Below are 14,979 nucleotides of genomic sequence, written 5' to 3'. Positions count from 1 at the left end.
AGGAGGACTTCCTTGTCGGGTCCGCCCGGGACGCCGCCGCCTTCTTCTCTAGCGCAGTGCTCACTGCTGGGGAGCCCCCCCTCCCAGAATCCGCCGCCATCCGTGTCGCCGCCGCCGACCACCCGGACGCCGACCTCTCGGCGCCGCTCCCTCCTCTCCCGCCGCCACGCGCCGCTCCCTCTTTTCCTGCCGGCGGCCATCAGGGAGAAGGGCGGCGGACGGCTAGGTGAGCAGCGAAAGAGAGAGATGGCCGCCGCCGCCCCACAAGCCTCGCGCGTCGTCGCCTGCCGCCGGCCATGCGCTGTCCGTTGCCACGCCGCCCGCTGCCGGCGCGCTGTCCGCCGCCGCTCGCCGCTGGACACCGCCCGACGAGAGGAGGGAGCAGAGAGATGGGGAGAGCCGGAGAGAGGAGGAAGAAGAGGATTGGATTTGGTCATTTGAGAATGACATATGGGGCCCACGTGGGCCCCACCATATTTATTTTTTTATGTAGCTGACATGTGGGACCCACCATTTTAAAAATTTTTCCTGTGGCTGATATGTGGGCCCACAATTTTTATTATTTTTTCGATATATAATTACCACGTCAGCGCCACATCAATGCCACGTGGGACAGAAAACTAATCAAACAAGCCATGTAGGCGCCACGTCAGCCAAAACCACCTTCAAAACCACCGAGGGACCTCGTTTGCTTGGTTTTCGGAAGTTGGGGGACGGGTTGTACCCGGTTTTGCGGTCAAGGGACGAAAATCGGACTAGGCGACAAATAGAGGGACCCAAAGTGAACTTATTCCTAGGCTGGAAGTTGGGTGGTGATGGGTCAGGGTCCATGGGCTCTTTCACAACCCACCTCAACCCTTAAGAGCCCCTTTAAATCTGATGAATGTAAAAATGGAGTATGAAAAACACGGGATTCTAATAAGAATGTAAGTGCAAAACAGATGATTGTAAAAGGGAAATTTCCAAGAGGTTAGAGCTATTGCTAAATTTCTTACAAAATCTCTATAGGATTGTCCATTCCATAGGGATTTCAAAGGATCACATAGGATTCAATCCTTTGTTCAAAGGCCTTAATAGGAAATTTTTCTATAGGATTGAAATTCTCCGAAATTCCTATGTTTATCCTCCGAATCAAAGGGGCCCAAATATTTTCAGCACAAAAACTACTTATAATTTTCAGTTCAACCATTCTTAGATCCAACCGTCACATTGTGTAGGTCAAAAAGTTAGACCCATTACCACCGTTGCGCAAAGGTAGAAAGGAGTGGGCCATGACCCATGTATGTGGAGGAGGCGTAGGAGTGGCAGAAGGAAAAAGTCCATTTTGGCCCGTCACCGTCAACTATTGATCGAATCTGATTGGTAATCACTCAACCATAAAACCAGAGATATCGTATCCCAACAGCTTGTTTGGTAACTCGAGGGAAGGGGATTAGGAGTTTACACGAGGGAATTTATGATGAGATTAATATGGGAATTTGATTTTTAATCCCAATATCTTGTTTGGTAGGGGTGATAGAAATTGATAGGGAGTTTAATTGGAGATTAGGTCATTAATAAAAACGGATGGCTGAGATTTGTTTAGACAAAGTAAAGGAGGAATTCCCTCCCAATTACCTGCCCCTACCTAGGTATTGAAAAGGTGGGAGTTCCTTTCTCAATTCCCCATCCCCATCCCACCAAAATTCCCATGTCTCCCAACCAAACAAAACATTTAATAGCCTCATTCCTCTAAACTTCCAATCCCTCCTGAAAACTCCCTCCAACCAAACGGGCCACAAGTGTTAAAACCAGGGCCCAAAATGACTCCCTTGATTTTAGGGTTGTTTTAGATGACCTGTTGTAAAGTTATGATCAAGATGATGAGTTTAGGTCAAGAGTTGTTGCTTGAATTCATCGAAAGTGGTGACAACAAAATGTGACGGCAATAAAAAGGAGAATGGAGTAAACAATTCTGAAGGATTGGAATCTGAAAGCTTTATCAAATGCAGCATTCTGTTGAGATGGTTCTATTTCAAGCATTGAGCCGACATTGATCAATATGGAAATCGGGTCTGAATAATCTGGATTAGATATATGTAGGCCCATATATGGCACAGCCCATGTACTAATGAGTCTTTTACTCCTTTCATCTCTAGAAAAGGAACAATTAAGATACCCAAAGCACATATTTGTTGTGTCAAAATTGGCAATTCCAAATATTTTCAGATAGGTTATGAAAAGTTCCATTGCATCCACAAACCGTTTGTGGGAATTAGTAGATCGTGATTCGTGAGGTCTATCTCTTCAAGAAACCCCGTTAAGCTGATGGTCAACTTTATTGCCGACTTCTTTAAACTTTTACTTGAAACGTAAATCAAAGATGAAAAGAACATCAAATGATGTAGAAGTACCGGTTTTTTAGGCTTGGTTCACCTACTCCGGAAATTGTTGTGTTGCATATTCTGAAAATATAATAATATGCATGCTTTTCGTTTGTTACAAAGACTTTTCTCCAGCTTTTGGAAGAATTCAAAACTACTTTGTGTAAACAATAATAGTTGCATGGCTCCAATAAGGCAATAATCCTTGGAAAATACCAATGCCAACTGCAGGAAAGCGAAACATCCCACCTGAAGCACCATTTTCTGTTTCATCTGCCAATTTGAGTCCTGCTTGCAAACTTCAGTCCCATTCCACCATGGTTAATTTGAATTTGCTTACCGGACTTTGGAACAGATGACTAAACTGAGGGCTTCTTGACATAAGACCATACCCTTAACCTTGAACATGTGTAATTTCTGCCTAATATAATTGACCAGACATGCTTGACTATTCTGGTAGACCTTAATTAGTTAATTACTATAGAAGACCCGGCGCAGCTTCTGATCTCACTGTTACGCGTAATATGTACATGCACAAGATTAATGTGTTGACCCAAGATTGTTTATCTTGCAGGAGTATCTCTAGTTGTTTTAAAACCATGAAGTCAGCTTTGTGTTTTGGTCAGGTCAACTTTGCTACCCTTTAAAAATTTACTACCTCCCTACTGTTATCCCATGGATAGGATCAAAATACAGCAATACAAACATTTACAAATGAACAAGTCGAGCCATCAGAACAGTCAACAAAATCATATTTATGACTTGCAAACAACTCTGCTTGCCTGGTTTAATGTGATGTTTCGAAGACATTAGCTGTAAACTGAAAGCAAATTGCAGTGCATATTAAATACCTAGAAGCGGAAACGAATTACTCCGTACTTTTGATAGAGAAATTATTCTACATTTCTACGGAGAAATAGCTAGCATTCCCTTTCTGACATTAGCTTGCTTGTTGCGGCAGAATTCAGAAAAAAAGAATCACTTGCCAACTGGTAGCTTTATTGAATTGGCCAAAGAAATTATTGATAAAGAGCTTGTGCCGTACCATGGTTATTTTAATATGCGATTCATAAGAGATCAGCTACGGTTGGTTGAGTGATTCTCAGCCTTTTTTTTTTAGATAAGTATTAGAGAAGTTGTATAATATACAATATTTATTTTGAGGGTCGCAAGTCTGAGACAGATGCATGAACAACAGATGACAAAAATGTAGGCATAGTCACATGGTCAATTTGCCCTATTTGAAAGTTTAGTAGTTTATCCACCCGTACATTTTTTATGCGTGTGTATAGCACATGTTCTTTTATACGGTCATCTTAGAAAAGTCTTTGAAAACTTATACATGCAATTTTTCACAGAATTACAAAATACAGTAGTGTTTTCCACGAGCAAAATCATAGGGGAAAAAAAGGAGGAAAAGACTCGCCTTGTTTGCTTTTCTCTTGAAGTCATGAAATCAAGATACTCTCCAGCCTCCAGGAAATACCAAGCAGTTTGGAAACAGAGAACTGGAATACCTCCTAGCTTAAGCGGTATTAATTCTAGTCTAAAAGATGATTTTCAAGATTGGAAAATACTCCCAACGTTTTATTCTGCAAGTCGTTTTGACTTTTGTTCTAGTTAAAATTGTTTAAGCTCCAACAAGCTTATAAAATTATTTAGCAACAACTATAACATCAAATTAGTTTTGTTAGAACTACATTTAATATATTTTAATATTATATTTGTTTTGTGTTAAAAATATTAGTATGTTTTTCTATAAATTTGGTCAAACTAAGAAAAATTAAAATGCCCGATTCGGTGCTAGTTATTTCCTCTAAAGTGTGAACAGTTATTAGCATATGGCGGTGTTTTTTTTTCCTTGATTTTCTATTAGCATACAGTTATTAGCACACTTTCTTGTGAGGTTGATTGAAAGAAAAAAGAGAGAGAGATGGGGAAAAATATGGGTGTGTTTAGTTCATGCCAAAATTACAAGTTTGATTGAAATTAGAACGATGTAACGGAAAAATTGAAAGTTTATGTGTGTAGGAAAAAATTGATGTGATGGAAAAGTTGAAAGTTTGAAAAAAAAAATTGAAACTAAACCTGGCCTATGTTTCTTCGTGAAATTTCGGATGTTAAAGCCTGCGTAGGAGGCTACTCGTTTCAAACATCGAACCGAGTCCAGTCTACCATAGGCAGGCTTATCCAATATCCATAGATTGGAGGAACTCCCAATTAAACTCGGATGCACATGCACAACAGCACAGCACAAGTTGCCGCAGTACCAGCGCTGTACCACGTATAGCGTGGGTCTACGACCAGGATGCTTCCCTTCAGTTCAGACTGCAGAGCAGCAGGCAGCAGCCACCCCCGACCCCGAGCCATGAGGTCACTGCTCGTCTCACACGACACACCGCCGCCCACGGCTTCCCCCCGCGGTTTGGCGGTTTCCAGCAGCTGCGGGGGATCAAAAACCTGCAGCCACCGCGCGTCGCGCGCCCACGCGCACGCACACGCGCGAAACCACCCGAAACACCGTCGATTTCCGCGTGCGCGCGGCTTCACCGTCCGCTCGCTCGCTTTGCTCACGTGGTGGTGGCGGCGGCTTGGTCAGATGAGCGCGTTTCGAGCGGGTGCGCGCGCGCGGGTGGGCACGCACAAGATCGCTTGTGTTTTGTATTGTAGCGTTGTTTACCGTCTCAGCTCAGCGCAGCGCAGCTCAGCTCGCGTATACGAGCAGGTGAAACACATGTGGCGGCAATGCTCTGTAGGCGGTGTGTCCAGTGGGGTGGGGGGGGGGGGGGGTCCGAGACCGCTTCACTCGGCGCCATGACTTGCTGTCCAGGTCACAGTCTCATCTCTGGTCCCTGCAACAGAAGTGGGGAGGGGGGGAGAGGGAAAGGTCTTTCGTCAGTTCAGTTTTCTTTCTTTAAGAGCAGGTGCAATAGAAAACTATAAACCAGCTGTAAACATATTTTAAACAGATAAATAAGAAGAGAGAAGGGCAGCGGGCTATAAATTTGTAGCCAGCTGTAGCACGGACTCCAAGACACAGTGTGTGTATAACAGGTGAGACCATATATTAATAGTGTAGCATGTAATTATTATATAAATGAGTTATTAGATTAGCTATAGATGAATTGGAGCTAATAGTTGGCTACACTATTAAACTTGCCCTAACTAGCCGTCCAGAACTGTCATGCAGGGCATACTACAGCAGTACAGTACAGCCTACGTGTACATGGCACTATGATGCAGGACATGGTACACGGTACAGACTACATGTAATGATGTAGTACGAGGGAGTTATATCTCTTCCTTCTTTTTTTTCTTTTAGATTACCTGAGAATGGTGGAGTGAGCATATATATGCACGTAATGCGCGATTTTTCAGGACTTCTGCAGGAGTCTTCTCTGTCTGTCTCTCATTGCATTAATTAACCCCTTTTGCCAAAGAAAGAGGAGGTATTCGAAGTGTAAAAGCCAATCAACTGAGCAACTCCAAAGTACACCTCGGCTGGCTGCTGAAGGTGGAGATACGGGGATACGCTATCAGGCTGGCATTACACAAAAAAAAAAGTTCATTCCTTCAGTCCCCCTAGTTAGAATCTTGTTTTTCCTTAAAGCATGCCCAATAGACTTGGTAATGAAATCCAATCATAAAATTAGGGAACATAAATTAGGGAACATTCGTTAGAAAAATTTGATCCAACAGTCTCCCTACCCTCAGGCTCAATAGTTAGTATTCCCAAATCCTAGTTTCTCGTTCTGCCTCCTCGCGTGCATCGGACGGAATGTTTCCGCGGCGCTCCTCCTCTTTGCGCGCTCACAAGTTGCCGGTTCAATCCATTCCGCTGTCGGTGTCCTCTTCCTAGCAGGTGGCTAGGTTTGGCTAGGGCACCACAAATCAGAGTGTGTTTGGTTCACGTTAAAATTAAAAGTTTGGTTGAAATTGAAACGATGTGACGGAAAAGTTGGAAGTTTATGTGTGTAGGAAATTTTTGATGTGATGAAAAATTTGAAAGTTTTAAAAAATAATTTGTAACTAAACAACTCGGCCCAGTGGAATAGGCTACGGATTTACCTCGTTGATGAAACGAATTGCTACAGCATAGGCTCAGCGTTTCTTTTTTAAGAAATCGAAGACAAGAACAAATAGTACGACCACTCTTTGGCGTTGAGGATGGCGCTGCCTGTGTGGGCAGGAAGGGGAAGATAGGCGTGCATACATGAGATGAGGAAGAAGCTGATCAACAACCTGGTCCCCACCAATTACTTATGTGGCAAACCAACAAACATATTGGGATTTAAATTTTGGGTTTCTTTTGGAGGTAGGGAAGGTTGTTGGGCTCAATTTTTATTTTGATATTCCCAGTTTACAATTTTTGGAAATTAAATATTTGGGAGCTATTGGGCATGCCCAAGTATATATTTCAAAGACACATAATGTAATTTTTAAAATTATTATAGGGTAATACTTTCACACTTCTATCGGTAGCGATCCAAAAGATTAAAAAAAACAACTGAAAAAAAATCATAGATTAATTAAATTATTGCGGCTTACAAGCCTCAACTTAAACAAGCAGGTCGTACAGGGTTAGCTAGATAAAAAACGATAAAATGAGTTAATGTTTCATAGTTTATTAACTTGACACCCGAATTTGGTAAGACTTCCCCCTCTGGTCACCCATTTATTTATTATAAAACCATTTATTTGTATAGCTCCTATTTTAAGATATGTTGATGTATCGAAAAGCAGGTAATTGAAATCAATGATATTTTCTACATCCTAAAATAAATTCAAGCGTTCATTTCAACGATGATTATATACCATTACAACAAGATCAACAATTCAAGATCTTTCATAATTGCAAAAACTTTAAGGTCCCTCACAAAAGTGATACTAAGGGTCTGTTTAGATCCCCCGTCAAGTTTCTTTATCCTGTCACATCGAATGTTTAGACACATGTATGAAGTATTAAATATAAAAAAAACTAATTACATAGATTACGTGTAAATTGCGAGACGAATCTTTTAAGCCCAATTACTCCATGATTTGATAAATACGTGCTACAGTAAACATTTACTAATGACGGATTAATTAGGCTTAATAAATTTATCTCGCGGTTTACAGATGGATTCTGTAATTTGTTTTGTTACTCCCTCCGTCCCACAATATAAAGGATTTTGAGTTTTTGCTTACAATGTTTGACCACTCGTCTTATTCAAATTTTTTTTGCAAGTATAAAAAATAAAAAGTTATGCTTAAAATACCGTAGATAATAAAGTAAGTCACAAATAAAATAAATAATAATTTCAAAAAATTTTGAATAAGACGAGTGGTCAAACGTTGCAAGCAAAAACTCAAAATCCATTGTATTATGGGACAGAGGGAGTATTAGACTAGGTTTAATACTTCAAATATGTGTCCGTATATCCGATGTGATACTGTAAAAAAAAAATTCACCCAAGATGTAAACAAAGCCTAATGATCTTCTCCCTCCATATGGTCAATTTGATCATCACACAGACTGACTGACTGACACATGGTTGGCCCTTGAGCTTTCCAGCAGGCAGCCATGGCAACAAGTTTCAACCCCTCAACCAAATTCCCAAAGGCAGCAACAAATGGGTGGAAGATGTGTGACGCCCTGAACGGCCCAGGGAAAGAAAGAAACACATATTCCGTGGACAGCGAAACCAAGAAACACATAAAAATAAATCGAAGAAAGCAAGGAACACGTGTCACTCTCGAGTCGGGTATCCATCCGCTGAGCAGCGCAGCCAACGAGATGCGAGTGTCTGGGTTTTCTTGGAAACAACCGCATAAATCCGGGTGAAAAAACAAAAAAGAAAACAAACCGTGGACCATATATATCAACCGTTAGTGGGAGTAAAAGAAAGTACTTTAGGAAAAAAAGCGTTAGTAAACTTTTCTAAATGTGGCACGCTATAACTGAGTCAATTTTCTATAAGACATAACTATCACCTGATTAAATGAAACGGTTGATTACTTGTTAGGAATTTTACACTAATAAACATAGAGTACTCTACTCTACTAATGATAGTGTACACAGACCTAAAGATAAAAGGAAAATATAAAGTCCTTATCGGACACTAAACACACTTTTCTAAAGATAAAAAGGAAACTAACAAACTATTCCTAATTAATAGATAAACTGCCATGCCGCATCCTCTTTAAACTCGGTCACTTAGAGATAAGCTTCCTTTAGTAGATTGATTTCCTTAACCGAATATAGCAGGAATTCGACTATTGGTGACTTGATAACTCTCATCGGCTGATTCCGAGATGCTACAGCCGATAATGATTCTAAGCCGATGACGCCTTTGTCGATTATCAAATTTCACTGTTAATAGATAGCTCAGTTTTTTATAAATAGAAAGGAGTATTTGCCGCCTAAATATTTTCTTTGATGATACAGCGTATATTGCTAATCAATCTTGATCGCCATTTACTAATCCAAGATTTCGCTACTACATTAGCACCTTGTTTTGAAAAGGATGCTAAAAGTACTCCATTCTTTTTCTATTCAAAAAAGAAGAAGCTATACAGAGCATAAATATTTCTTTGATCCTACGGTGTACTACTGTGCTATACTATATCAAACCATCGATTGGCATTTACTAATCCAATACTATTTCCTCGCACCATGTTTCGAAAATGATGCCAAAAATAGTCCATTGGGCCTCAACAATTAATAGTACTCCTAAAGCACATTCTCCATTCCATAAAAAAACCACCCTATTACCGAAACGTGACACATTCTAATACCACAAATATATTTATATAGATACAATCCAAGTTTACTTTTTAAAATTTGAGTGGCCTACGGCGGCTACGGTTGCATGCACGTATTTTCTTGGTTCCATAAAAAAAATAACATAGTGTTGAACGTCTATTCAGATTTATAGTATTAAAATATATCATATTTCGTACTAATTTAGTCTTTTATAGAATTGAGAGAGTACTCTATTCATCTAAAAATGGACAATCCTTCGTAAGTTGAGTTTTTCTTTTGGGATGGAGGTGGGTACGTGCATACAACTGGTTCACATACTATAGACACTTATATATGAAACAAATAAGAGGATGATCCTATTATATAATAACAGTGATATTATGGTAGATGATGCTCACCTACCCAAGTTTGAAAACTAAACTTGAATTAAGTGGATATCAAACGGGAATCATTAGCCCAATAAACAAAAAACGAATGCTACTATTACCAACCAAACACTACAGGAAAGAGTAGTACTAGTCCCACTCCCACCAACAACAGTTGAGATCCTCTCCAGTACTGCATGTGCCGTACTGCTCACTAATATGTGGGCCCGAGGGGCTATAGGGCTCACATGTCAGGGAGCCTACTGCATGAGAGGACCTGCATCCCACCAACAACTCGACAGGGTCAAAGCCGAGAAACAGCCACGAGGCCGCCTCCCTCTCCAAAACCGTAGTGACCTCGCCCTGTGTGGCTGTGTCCCCAAACCCGGTAAAAAAAAGGGCCCCCCCGGAAAGTCCTAGACCGAGAAAAGCTGCGACCTCCGTTGCGCGAGAGAGAGAACGAGACGAACGGAAGGAGTTGGGAAAGGGAGACGCGAGATTTGTTGTTACCACTAGGAGGCCATGGTGGTGGTGGTGGTGTGCGTGCGGGGGAATTAGGAGGAGGAGTAGTTGTTGTTGTTTGGTAGAGTCGAGCTTGCGTAGTTCTCGTGGGCTCTCGTTTTTGCGTTGCGTGTGCCTCGCCATCCGCCGCGTCCCTATCCAACCCCCCTCCCCGCATTCCCTCTCCCCCTCGTCGTCGTCGTCTTCCTCCTCCTGCGGCGGCGACGGCACAGATAAGATTTGGTTAGGAGCTGTTTTGTTTGTTGGGTTGAAATCGTCAAGTAACGTGGACGTGGGGGTGAAGCAAAGGAAGGGAGGGGAGATTGGGTTTGGGTGGTGTGAGGATTGATTTGTTTTTTTTTTTTGGGGTTTTCTCTTCTTGATTGATTCGTTCTTGGCGTTGAGGAGAGGCAGCGGTGTTCGTTAGATTGATTTTTCGCTGTCTCGGGAGAATTTCGCTTTCCCGGTTGGGGGATTCCCTCGGTGGGGGGCATCTGATTCGCGATCGGGTTGGATTAGATTCTTTTGGTGCAACGTAATCTGATAAGGGGAAAAAGAAATTTCAAGATTGTGAGGAGGAGGAGGAGGAGGTGATCGAGAGAGGGCATCGATTCTTGGTGGTGCCAGGGGAGCCATCGGAGTCGTGGGGGTGGAGGTGGAGGTGGGGGGAGCCCGATCTCGGGTGGCCGCGGCGGCGATGGCCGACCGGCTGGATCGGTGGCGCGAGCTCCTCCGCGGGGCGGCCGGCTCCGCCGGAATCTGCGACGTGATCGAGAACGCCATCCTCGTCGCCGCCGCCGACGCGCCGCAGGAGCTCCTGCGCCGCCGCGACCGCATCTGCGAGATCCTCTTCACCGCGCCGCGCGCCCCGCCCTGCCACCACGGGTGCGGCAGCGCCGCCACCCCGACCCCGGCCACCCCCGTGGAGGAGGACAAGGGCAGCGTGCGCCGCGTCCCCGAGAAGCAGAGCAAGGTGGACAGCAGCAGCAACGGCGCCCTCGGCGGCGGCGGCGGCCGCCGCGACGACGTCGATGACGACTCTGACTCTGACTCCGACGACGAGCGCCTCCGCCGCGCCGCGGCGAGCAACTACGGTCACAACTACGATGATGACGACGAGGAGGAAGAGGAGGAGCAGGAGGCGGCGCCGGCTGAAGAGGACGAAGAACAAGAGCTGGACCCCGAGGCTGTGGAGCTTGAGGCACTCACCAACGAGATCGACGAGGAGTCACAGGTCGTCGGCGAGGTTCTCCGCATCAAGGACCTCTTCTTGCACAAGGAAGATCATGTATGATGAACTATTCCCAGCTTTCAGTTCTTCCATGAGTAAGAGTTGTGCCATTCCTCAACAGGGACTTAACATTTGATCTCAACTGTGGTTTTCGCAGTCGGATGCTACTTTGTTCGAATCACTGAGGAGGCTGCAGCTGATGCAATTGTCCGTTTCCACGCTGAAGGTACTGTGTTGGATAGCGCATATGAGCTATGCGGAGTGACGCATAGTGGTTCTGTTTGGTTTGCTAATCTCCGATGTTGTTTGTTGTAGGCTACTGAGATTGGGAGGGCTGTTAATGGGCTGCGGAAGCACAACTCGCAGCAAATTCGTCACCTTGTGCGCACTCTCATTGAGTAAGTTCAATATGCTTGCACTAAATTTCATTCTCTAGGGCTGATCTAGCTTTTAATTTAGAGAACTTGCTGAAGCAAATTGATACTCTACTGTACCTATAAGTTTCTGAAAACATGATACGAGTCTACTGATTTAGCTTCTGTATTCTCCAGTCTTTGTACTACTTGAGTGAATTATTTACCTTATTTGTAGTGTGGTTATTAACCAATTTTGGAAACATTGTTGACGTCTTAAAACATTTTTTTTTCAGAGGTTGGAAAATTTTGGTTGATGAGTGGGTCAGCACCACTAATGTTGCCCTTACAGGTAATAAAAGTTATTTTGTTTCATATCGCGTATGAGTCATCAATTTGTAAGTGAATGTTCACCTCTTAACATGTAATGGATCTTTTGATCTGTAGACAACTCCCCGGGCTCTTCAAAAACATCTGTTGTCGATGATGCTGATGATGAAGGGCTTCCTTCTCCACCTCTGGATGAAGGGGCGTTCTTTGCAACCCAGACTACTGCTATTCAACTCTCTGAGGTACTAATTTTTGTTTGTTCCTGGTATCTGGATTGTTTTGGTCCAGAACACAATTCTAACTTTGCATTGTTGTTTTTCTTTCTGCTTCATCTTCCTGACCTAAAGTTCTTTGATGAAATGGATGAAGATGGAAGTAAGTACAACAACTCAAATTACATAGTTTCCCTTTTTTTTCTGTGCACTATAATAATTCAAGTTATACATTTTATGACAGACTTGAGACATAACAATGATGGGAGCCTTGGAAATAAGAGAGAAAATTATGGCAGGAGGCCTACAAGCCATCCAGCTTTGACAAAGCAAGAGCCTCCCCGTAACATGGGAGCTGTTGAAAAAGTTCAATCCAGGAGGCCGGAATTGGCAAGGCAAGAGCCATCAATGAGGCAGGCTAACCCACAAACCCCTCAAAATTCAAGTTTGCAAGTCAAACAGCAGGCCATGCTTCACAAGCAATCTAAGCCCTTGAGTTCTGATTCTGGACCTGGGAGACCATTAAGGGCAGCTCCTCAGCAGAAGCCCTTTGTTGAGATGAAATCTAGACTGGCTCGAGAGCAGGTTGCTGTTGAAAGAAAACCTGCAGCGAGCCATGTGGATGTAAGTATATATGCTATTACTAAGGCCTAATAGTATGATAATCCTCAGAACATCATGACTTAAATATCTGAACTTTGGTTCTAGAAATCGAGGCTTCCTGCACAACCTTCAGCAGGAGTCAAGCTAGAGTCGGCAAAGCCAAAGATCTATGATGGTTTGGAAAGCAATAGTAGGCTGGAAGCAGCAAAGAGGAGGCTCCAGGAGCGCTACCAGGAAGCTGAAAATGGTTCGTCTTTCTTCTTTGTCAACACTCATTACCCTCCTTTTTTAACTTGTACAGCTCAAATATTGAGGGTTGCGCCTAATTTTCTTACTGCTCCTTCGACGCAGCAAAAAGGCAGCGCACCATACAAGTAATGGAGCTGGGCGACATACCAAAGCCTAAGCATCAAAATAGACAACCTATGATGAAGTCAAGGAATCACATTAGAAGTTGGGCAAATGGTCGGCGATAATTCTCCCGTGATTCTTTTTTCCCTCATCTGATGAATCATTACCATGCCTGGCTGGTCGGAGCGCATATGCATGCTGACTCGAAACACCTGAACTTAGTTGCCAGGGCTTAGAACAGAACTTTTTTGAACATATAAACACCTCCAATGGGTGGTTTCTCTTTGAAGACGCAAGAGCTGCTCCGGATGCAAATCCAATAAGTAACACCTCTTGCATCCGGAAGAGTTTAGTCATGTCTGGTTATTAGGAGATTGGGCATGTAGTTCGACCTGTACCGGCTGGTTACTTTCTTTCTTTTTCTTCAAAGGAAGCTGTAGATACCAGATAGAATAATCGTCAATATTCTCGTACATTCTATCTGCCCTCAACATTTTACATGATTCAGTGAAACACTCATGGCTCACACTAGACTTTTCCCTTGCAACAACTGTGGAACAAATACGCTTCTGGTGAACTGAGCTAAGGTCAGCAACACCTTCCAGTGATGGCAGTAGTGTACATACATCACTACATTTGCCAGACTGCCAAATTGATCAGCTGCTAGACGTTCAACATGTTGAAACGCTTCACTGTCAAGGCGTGAATTCAGAGTACGTTTCAATGAGAGATTTTGTTTGGCTATTGAAAAAGAGGATTGGAACGAGGGAGAAAGCGATTGGGAGATATGCGTGTGGGCGCTGAGTGGATTTGGGAGAGAGCGTGGATTCCACCGGGCGGAGTGGTTGCCCGGCCATTAGCATGAACAGCCACCCAAAACGGACACGGCCCCACACCACCCCACCCCCCCCCCCCCCCCCCGCCCAACTGAATCCCTCTTGCCTCGTTATCCATCGCTCCAAAAATTCCATGAGAAGTTCTTCATATTTATACGGTGTGTAATCTGCCACAAGATGAATGCTGAAGAAATCACCGTTGGTTCCTCGTTAAGAATCTTCACAAAATTTGATCACAAACTGGCTGACCGGATAAGATAGTTATTACTATGTAATATGACACGAAGTGATTCTGCAACCGTAGATGTGTACCACGTGGAGTTGAGGCCGACAAGTAGATCATGTCGTTGCTCAGCACATGTAGAAAAACCACTGGATTTGCGGGGTAACCGGAGCGCAACGCAAAACGCAATGCCACATTGCTACTCTCCTCTCTATCTGCTGCATCTCTCATCACGGTTCGATCGGTTTCGATTCCTTTGGATGCCCACTCGCATGTGCGTGTTGTGGTTGGGAGAGCCCCTTTCTTTGACTGGTTCCTCCCTATAGACAGACAATATGCGTCACACAAGTCCTCTCCTACCCACCTTCCACCTCAGTCTCTCCCCCCCCCCCCCCCCACCCACCATTCTTAATTAACGTAAAGCTAATGGGTAAACAAATCGATTTTTTGAGGTGATAATGGCTAAACAAATCAAATGGTGGCATGTACTTTTTGTGATTCGTCGATCACAAAACTACAGACTCAACACATACTGTAAAATGTTATGGATTTAGTACTAAAATTATTGCAGATGTCCTCGTGTTTTTATTCGTTTAGTAATTGGTTACAGCTTCTTTAAAACTAAAACTAAGGGCATAATAAATTTCATGATTAAGAAAACATTGACTACACGCGCGACTCTACGGTGGTGCCCTGAACAAAACCTGGTCCTAGTTTGCGAGATCTAATTCTAAAAAACCTGATAATTACTAGAAATTATGTTTGCATCTTCAGATCAGCTGGCTAGTTGTTGGTGAAACAGGACATGAATGTGATGCGGTGCCGTGATGTCATTTATGAGTAGGAGTGCTAGTAGTACTATAGCT

The 14,979-nt window shown here is 43.3% G+C and overlaps 1 protein-coding gene across 1 annotated transcript; it reads left to right on the top strand.

Moving 5' to 3' along the window:
• Positions 1–9,846: 9,846 nt before the first annotated feature.
• On the top strand, positions 9,847–13,580 carry LOC4338792 (probable mediator of RNA polymerase II transcription subunit 26b). Its single transcript, XM_015784795.3, has 9 exons — positions 9,847–11,262; positions 11,363–11,431; positions 11,521–11,603; positions 11,855–11,910; positions 12,006–12,130; positions 12,236–12,263; positions 12,345–12,724; positions 12,809–12,950; positions 13,055–13,580. Exons 1-9 carry the CDS (start codon positions 10,672–10,674, stop codon positions 13,177–13,179), a joined length of 1,599 nt encoding a protein of 532 aa, XP_015640281.1. The 5' UTR covers positions 9,847–10,671; the 3' UTR covers positions 13,180–13,580.
• The last annotated feature ends 1,399 nt before the right edge of the window (positions 13,581–14,979 follow it).

This window comes from Oryza sativa, chromosome 5 (assembly GCF_034140825.1).
Source record: "Oryza sativa Japonica Group chromosome 5, ASM3414082v1".
Lineage (NCBI taxonomy): Eukaryota > Viridiplantae > Streptophyta > Magnoliopsida > Poales > Poaceae > Oryza > Oryza sativa.
The sequence above is the reverse complement of the archived record's forward strand: the minus strand, read 5'-3'. Positions and strand labels throughout refer to the sequence as shown.

Bases quoted from the DNA above. Each gene is read 5' to 3' on its own strand.
- LOC4338792 (XM_015784795.3), top strand. From the start codon at position 10,672: ATGGCCGACCGGCTGGATCGGTGGCGCGAGCTCCTCCGCGGGGCGGCC. The intron at 12,264-12,344 runs GTAAGTACAACA...ATTTTATGACAG, and splicing joins TGAAATGGATGAAGATGGAA to ACTTGAGACATAACAATGAT. The intron at 12,725-12,808 runs GTAAGTATATAT...CTTTGGTTCTAG, and splicing joins CTGCAGCGAGCCATGTGGAT to AAATCGAGGCTTCCTGCACA.